At 49.3% G+C, this 8,231-nt stretch overlaps 1 protein-coding gene across 1 annotated transcript in view; it reads left to right on the forward strand.

Annotated features, from left to right (window-relative positions):
* Positions 1 to 8,231, forward strand: part of B4GALT1 (UDP-Gal:betaGlcNAc beta 1,4- galactosyltransferase, polypeptide 1) — a gene marked incomplete at its 5' end in the record, with an annotated part of 57,070 nt that overhangs the window by 29,582 nt on the left and 19,257 nt on the right. The window contains one exon of the mRNA XM_008591110.1: positions 6,537 to 6,772. Within this exon, the coding sequence (XP_008589332.1) occupies positions 6,537 to 6,772 (236 nt within the window). The remainder of the gene's footprint in view (positions 1 to 6,536; positions 6,773 to 8,231) is intronic.

Consider the following 8,231-nt stretch of genomic DNA (forward strand, 5'->3'; position numbering starts at 1 on the left):
GGAGCGCCGCCGCGCTTCCCAAGCGGCGCACTTATCCAGTGCGCCACTGGGCCGGCCCCGATGACTTAGATTTTAAAACTCAGTGAGAAATGATAATGTGGGAATTCAGAATCCCTTGTAGGGGCTCTCGGTCCCATACTCTTCCATCAAGTTTTCTCCTAGGTTTATTACCTCTTTGTTGCTTGTGCCAGTGACAGAGAAGCAGGGAGGATAGCTGTGCACCTTCTACTCAGCTGAGATTTGATGGTGCATTCCATGTCCGTGGCAGCCAAGGGAGCTCGCTGACAAGTGGACACAACTCTGGGTGATGAATTCTCCCTGAGAGGAGCTGAGGGGCCCAGCTGAGGTAACTGCTTCTGCAAAGCTTTCCATGACTCTCTTCCCTGGCCCTGAAGTTGATTCCTCTTCCTTTGTGGTAGTTCAACTTGTTCTTAACACTGTCACAGGCATCACTGGTGTTTGCTTTGCTGGTCTCCCTTCCGCCTGAGGGCAAAGACCTCTCCTTAACCTAGCCCCACCTCTGCCTGCCTGGCACCACCTGGCCTTGGTATGTACTAGCTGGGTGCAAGCTGGAATGGATGTGGTGCTGTGAGTACTTTGGGGATGTGGACGAAGAGTAAGAACCAACCTTGAGTGGTCTGGGAAGGCTTCCTAGGGAAGGTGGTGTTTGAGCCAAGGCCAGTTAGCTATTGGATTTGGTAATATTGAAGTCCTTGGAGACCTCTAGAGAGCATATCCTCCTCCCCAAAGGACTGAAAAGAAGATTTGGAATGAGCCCCATGCAGCAGATGGTGCTTTTCATGTCTAGTTTAAGGGCCCACCAGGGGCAGCATGAGTTCACAGGACCACTGTAAGCCCATCTTTCTCTAGCCTAGGAATTTGGCAGTATCGTCTGGATCACCTTCTAGTGCACGCCTGGCCTTTGGAAGATTGGTACAGAGAGAAATGGCTCACCCACATGAGCCTTTGGAACAACACTATAGTGGGGGAGAGGTTTTGAGGAGGGACTATGCAACATACTGTCAGGTCTGAGATCCAGGTAGACATTCCAACACCCCAACTTTTAGAACCACAAAGTTCTGGGCACTGCCTAGTTTCACATGTTCCCAAATATTTCCCAAGTGTTTGGATTTCTTGCCCAGGAAATTTTCAAAAGAAACTTAGGGGCCTGACCCATGGCTGCTAAGGGGCATTTAAAAAAAAAAAATTAAATTAAAAAACCCATCTAGCATCAAAATCTACCATGGTCATTTCATAAAAGAAAGGACGTTTTAACATTTAAAGAATAAGAAGCATTTAATCTTGGAAGACAGGGCATTCTTATATGTTGATTACATTTAGCTTGATGAAAACACCCACGTGGTCTTTACTTTTATTGTTTCATCTGGGCTGGTGAAACATTGTCACAACTCAGCATTAGGCCAAGGACTGTGTCTTGAACCACAGGCTAATCAGTTAGAAAGCAGTGACTAGATGTTTCAGCCTGTTTGCTGAGGCTAGAGGATTTGAACTAGTGGTTCAGCCAGCATAAAAGCAAGGCAGGAGTCCATGCTGGGGTTGGCTTAGATTAGCAGGAGTTTTGATGAGGGGCATATGTGTGTTTGGGTTTGCCATGCCGGGCAAGGGAACAGTGGAATTTGTCTGAGTTGCACTCACACATTGAAGTTATTGAGTGACTTACACGCAAGGCCGTGACCTGGACTCCCAGCTGAGAGGCCCACGTGGCAGAGCTTGAGCCGGGGGAGCCGAGGACAGCTCACATCTGCTCATCTGCTTACGTAACCCAACTTCCCAGCTCCCAGAGCCAAGAAAACACACAAGCCAGCCCAGCAGGGTTGACGGCCTGTGGTAGCACACACGATGCGCCGCACAGCAAGGGCGCCTTGGCCTGGCCTGAGGACTGTCATGAAGCTCTCTGCCTCCTCCTGCAAAGCTTCTCCCTGTTGCCTGGGCAGTGGCTCTGAGACCTGGCAGCAGGTCTGCATGATTCCGAACAGAGCTGGTTGTTGACCTCCTGGAGTCTGAGCTCTCTGGATTTTCTCACTGGGACAGAGCCAGGTGTGCAGCAGAGGATGGTCCCTGCAGCATGGCAGAAGGTGTGCAGGCCACTCGGGGAGGTCTCCTGGCTAGCACTGGACCCAAGAAGGCATTCAACTCTGGGTCTGGGACTGCTGTGTGCTTTCTAGTCTCAGAGGAGTGAGCTGCAGGATTCTCAGAGTTGTGGAGGCTTTAGAGAGAGAAGGTGGGGAACGAATTGCTGGATTGGGGTCAGGGTGCTCTCAATGGTTTGGAGACCTGATGGGGCATTGTGAGAGGGAGCAGGAGGGTGAGAAGAGGCTGTTCAGTGATAAAGCTCTGCACAGAGCAGTTGAGGAGCAAGTTCCTTGGCCAGCCTTCAACCAGGCTAATTTTCATTTAGGTACTGCCACATCCTCAGCAGGGAGCTCCTGGAAGGCAGGAACTGTCTTGTGCATCCTCCTTCTCTATCTCAACCCACCCACCTTGAGGTGACACAAACTTGGCACACAGTAGGTGCCCAGAAAGTATTGATTGAAACAAATTGAAAGTGGTCTTTACACATATTACAGGGAGAATTTGCATTAAACAAACATTTCAGAATAAAGACTCTGGTTTGTTACCTGATAGACTCCCATAGATTGTCAGCATGCTGTTGACACCTGTGGGTGAGTGAGCGAGTGAATGTGCATACGTGTGTATGTTGGGGTGAGAGAAAGGAGGAGGAATAGAAGAGGGACCACCCAGGTATCAGCTCTCGTACTGGGTGGAGAGCAGTGTCAGTTGCTGAGGGAACCCTGGAGGAGAAGTGGGTTTGGCAGTAGGTGGTGATGGTGGAGGGGTTGAGTGAGAGCTCATTTGTGGCAGGTTGAGTTTAAGGTGTCTATGGCATATAGCTAGCCATGTCCTGTTGGCTGGGGGTTGTGAGAGAGATTTGGGATGGAGACAGAGGTTTGGGAACTGTCATGTACTTAAACCANATTGCTGAGGGAACCCTGGAGGAGAAGTGGGTTTGGCAGTAGGTGGTGATGGTGGAGGGGTTGAGTGAGAGTTCATTTGTGGCAGGTTGAGTTTAAGGTGTCTATGGCATATAGCTAGCCATGTCCTGTTGGCTGTGGGGTTGTGAGAGAGATTTGGGATGGAGACAGAGGTTTGGGAACTGTCATGTACTTAAACCAAAGACCTGGGTGAGAATGAGAAGGGAGAGTGAGAAGAGAGGGAGCAAAGATGGACATCAAGGAAAGAGGCTGAGAAAGCCTGGGTAGTGAGGTAGGAGGAGACGTAGGTCAGTGTGATGCTTGGTGATCAAGGCTACTTTCTGTCTCTCCCATCCAGGGCACTCATTTCTTCCTGTCTGTTTGGTCATTCATGCTCTCCCAGGGACAGGAAAGGTGAGATCAAGGATTTATCAGAAGATCTGGTTTTGAGTCCCTGTTCTCCTTCTGGTTTACCAAGTATCTCTGGGTATGTCAGGGCTTTCTGAGACCTTAGGGATCATCCAGTCCAGTGCTTGTAATTTACAAGTGGGGAAACCAGTATCCCGAGAGTGAGTAGTACTTGCCCCAAGATCATCCAGCAAGTCACTGGTAGAGCTGGACCAGGGCCCGGGCATCCCTTCTCTTGTCTGTGGCTTTTTAATCTCAGGACCACCTTTCTTAGCCCCCTGAGGGGGCAACACCAGGACACTTTCCAGCTCGCAGGGGTCTGCTCTGGGGAGGCTAGGCAGGCCATGGGTGATTCCTGGGCTGGTTTCCGAAGGTGTGAACAAGTTGGTAGGGTGATAGCCCAAATGCTTCTTGGGTTCCCGAAAATGGAGAGGGGGCAACACCAGGACACTTTCCAGCTCGCAGGGGTCTGCTCTGGGGAGGCTAGGCAGGCCATGGGTGATTCCTGGGCTGGTTTCCAAAGGTGTGAACAAGTTGGTAGGGTGATAGCCCAAATGCTTCTTGGGTTCCCGAAAATGGAGATGTGTTTAGTAGTATCTTCAGAAAGGTGGGTGTGGGAGGGTTGGAGATGTGTGGGGCCCTCTGAAGTGAGAAGAGCCCAGTGACAGATCTTCTTTTCCTGTTTTTCACAAGTTCATTGTGCAGCAGTGCCTCCCAGAGGGCTTTGCCCGGGGTTGGGGAGTTGAGTAGCCCAGGTTTGGTGGACCTTGTTGGGAAAGGTATAAGTGGTGAGAAGCCCTGAGGACCCTCCTTGTCTGAAAACCCCAGTGCTTGTGAAGGTGGGCCATCCAGCTCCCTATTGTCCCCTTGCCATCCCCTGGGCTCCCTGTTACTTATCCACTGAGGTTCTTCCCAAGATCTGCTGAGACAGACTTTAGGGGAGGGGCCTGAGATTCTATATTTGGATTAATTGTCTCAGGTGATTCTGATGAAAGGTTTGGGAAAAACTGGGCCAGGGTTAACACTGACTTAGCCCTGGAGCATGGTGCCTGCTCACCTGAGGGCAACCTGGGAGATTGGAACTGGGTAAGGGACTGTTCTGTGAGGCCGCTGTCCTGCCAGGGAGGAAGGTGCACGGCCAGGGAGGGAGCAGGGCTTTTGGAGCCCCAAGAATCCCCTTCCCTGCTCCAGGGGGCCTGCTGTCTCAGCTCTGTGGTCAGGAAGAGAACAAAAATTCTAGACTGAGGCTTTGACTTTGAGATTCTGGCCTGTGTGTCAATGCAAAAGTTTGCCTATTCAAAGAGAGAAGGAAAGGCATTTCCGGCAAAGGGCAAAGTGTGGAGATAGGCTTAGTTTCTAGGAATAGGGAGGGAGGTAGACAGAGCTGAGACCGAAGGGCCTTGTTGACTAGCTAAGGGGTTTGGCCTTACCTTGTACAAGGCCATACAGCCTTAGAGACGTTGGAGGCTTTTAGCTGGAAAGTGATATGATTACAGCTCTGTCTCAGAGGAAAATGAACTAATAGGAACGGGCCTTATGATGATGGAAGTGGGTCAGTGAGGGGGGAGGGAGGGTGTGAGGAGTGGAATGTACTGGGGAAGGGAGAGGAGGATGCAGCTGTCAGGCAGGAGAAGCAAGACTCACAGCTTCCTTTTCTCAGGCTGTTTCATTTCAGGAGGATGAGTGATCCCTGGGAACTAGGGGTGCTTGGGGAGCCACATATTATTGATAAACAGGGCAAGTCTGCACACAGGGCCCAGGGGTGGGGTGTTCACCAGTATGTTTCCGATGGACTTTGATCTGAGCTTGTGGCCATTGTTTCCATCTCTGTTGTGTAGGTTCCTTCCTTTGTTCTTATGTCTGGTCTGCTTCACAGGTGAAGCTGGTTACTCCAGAGTAACAGCTCCCAAAGTGACAAAATGGTTCTTTGGCCAAATACATTTGGGAAATGGTGGGTTAAGTAAAGTGAGGGGAGTTTCTTGACTACACAACTTTTCAGGGCCTTCGATGTGTGTCATTACTTTCCAAAGGCAGCATTCAGTATGCGGCGTTCCCACCCTTATTTGACATGTTTTTCCGTTGAGCATCTTGCTTGGTCTAATGTTTTGTGGAGCCCATTTCGAAGAAGTCTGAAGTGCAGGGAATACTGGGAGCCTGGGTTCGAGTCTTGGCTCTGTCCCTGGTTCCCTGTGTGTGTGCCTGACCTCACCAGGGGTGCCACATGCTCTGCATCTGGATCTTGACCTTTCCCCTTTCTCTCTACTCCTAACCTGCCACTACCTCAAAAACTACTGTCTGCATCTCATCAGTTTTTCTGCTGAGCCAAGAGCTCTCTTACTGACTGACTTCTCTCATCTGGATTCTTGTTCTTCCAGGCCAGAAACTTTGGCATCACCCCTGACTCTTCCTCCCTTCTCATCCCCTTAGTTACTTTATCCTCTACTGTGTATGCATTCTTCTTTGATGTTCTTTCCAGCTGTTTCTTTTCTTTCCCTCAGTCTCCTCTGGGGACTCATTGCCTGCATCCCTCCCCACTGAGTTTGGTTCACCTGTACATCAAGTCCCTTCCTGAGATATGGTCACTCACACCACTTCCTGCTGCCTTCTGATTTGAAGATAATTTCCTCCACGCTGACCTCTCCAGCACACGTGTGTGCACACACACCCCCATGCGCGCACACACATTTATACACACATACATCCCTTTTCCCAATTAGGCTAGGTTTAGAGAGATGATGTCAGTCATATGTCCAAGGCCACATAGCCAGGCACACTGATCCTTACAACAGCCTGTCAGGAAGTCTGAGCAGGAATTATTTCCATTTTACAGTGGCGTCTGAGAGGGGAGGGTCCTGGGCAGGTGAGTGCTTCAAAGGGTGACCAACTGTCTGGGTTTGTCCAGCGCTGAGGGGTTTCCTGGGACATAGGGATTTCCTGGGACATAAGACTTTTAGCACTGAGGGGTTTCCTGGGATGGTTGGTCATCCTAGTGCTGGGCACAAGTGCCCTTTCCATGGCCACACTGCCTCCCAGACGGAGATGTCTCCTCTGCACCTGCAGCCTAGCCATCTGATGCGGCCTGTGGAGCAGAGAGTCCTGTGGCCTGCTAACTTCTCCTTCCCTCCACCTCTGTAGTTGGCCCCATAACGATCGAATTTAACATACCTGTGGACCTGGAGCTTGTGGCGAAGCAGAACCCGCAGGTGAAGGTGGGCGGCCGATATACCCCCAAGGACTGTGTCTCTCCTCACAAGGTGGCCATCATTATTCCATTCCGCAACCGGCAGGAGCATCTCAGGTACTGGCTGTATTATTTGCACCCAATCCTGCAGCGCCAGCAGTTGGACTATGGCGTCTATGTTATCAACCAGGTGAGGTCTGGGAAGATGGAGTGAGGGAGGGAGTGTGTGTCTCTGCAAATGTGTACATAGTGAGGGGTGAGGGGATGGCAGTGATTTCATGGACACCTGGCATTTTACAGTGAGGAGCCAACCCTCCCCCCACCATCCTTATTTATTTATTTTTGTGGGGTGGCTGGCCAGTAACAGGGATTGAACCCTGGACCTTGGTGTTATCAGCACCATGCTCCAACCAACTAAGCTAACTGAGCTAACTGGCCAGTCCTATCCTTATTTTAAACAGTGCAGATAAGCTAAATTCCAAACAATGTGCTTGCTTGTTGCTATCAACTCTGTTAGCCAAGGGAAATTGCTGGTTTCTTTTTCCTATTCTTTTTTTTTAAGTAGCCTTCCAGCAAAATTGAGACAACCCTAATTATCCCAAAGTACAGCACTGATTATTTCCTGTCTTTGGGTAGCTGTGTATTTTCCTTTTAAAAAAACAAAATTACCATTTACATGTCAGACTTCTAGGCAACTTCAAAGTTTACCCAGTCAGCCTTATAACACTAAGGTCAAGAGTTCTGTTCCCTGTACCGTCCAGCCGCCAAAACAAAACAGAAAAAAACAAAGTTTACAGTCAGACTGTATCATCTGGGGCAGTTGCAGGAGACAGTGTGCTTAGTTCAGGCTGCATGCCCACATGCCAGCCCCTGATGAAATGTCTGGTGAAGTTTGATTGGTGGGTTGAGTGAGAGGCACATGGACTGAGCCAGGTCTGAGAAGAGTTTCTCACTGCGCGCGCACGTGTGTGTGTGTGTGTGTGTGTGTGTGTGTGTGTGTGTGTGTGTGTGTGTGTGTGTGTGTGTGTGTGTGTTGGGCTTTAGCCCTGCTTACGAAACTAATGCTAAAGATGTGTCAGCCTTCATCACCACTACCTGGATAATCAGATTGATCTAAGAGGCATTTTTATTGAAATAACTTTATTTTTAGTTTGTTTGAGGAGCATTATTATTTTTTCAAGAATATAACTTTGGCATTGCAGGTTTATCCCAAATACTTAAATTCATATCTTTAGACTGTAACCTCCAAGGTGCAGTGGCACATCTAACTTATCTATGTACTACATTTCACTAAAATTCATTTGAAGAGACAGAGTATGCCCATTTCTACAAGGCCCAATCAATGTCCATTTCATTTCAAGAAAAACTCTGGGTGTGTTTGAGGTAGTGAGATAGTTGTCAGTTTACAACTTCCATCAAAGTTTAGGGACTTTGTGTACCTTCCCTTGGACCGGGAGAGAAGCAGTCTGTCCCTCAAGCATTTCTGAGGGCTGCCGTGGCATAGTGCTGCATCACTTGCTGCAGGGAGATTCTAAAGAAGTATAAGGTCTCAGTCCTATGTGTCCTAAAGCTTTCAATCCACTTACGGCAAGAGGAACCCTCCCAGAGAACAATTTGTTAACAACCCCAAATAGCTTGTGATTGGATGG

Source organism: Galeopterus variegatus, unplaced genomic scaffold, assembly GCF_000696425.1.
Source record: "Galeopterus variegatus unplaced genomic scaffold, G_variegatus-3.0.2 Scaffold143, whole genome shotgun sequence".
Classification (NCBI taxonomy): domain Eukaryota; kingdom Metazoa; phylum Chordata; class Mammalia; order Dermoptera; family Cynocephalidae; genus Galeopterus; species Galeopterus variegatus.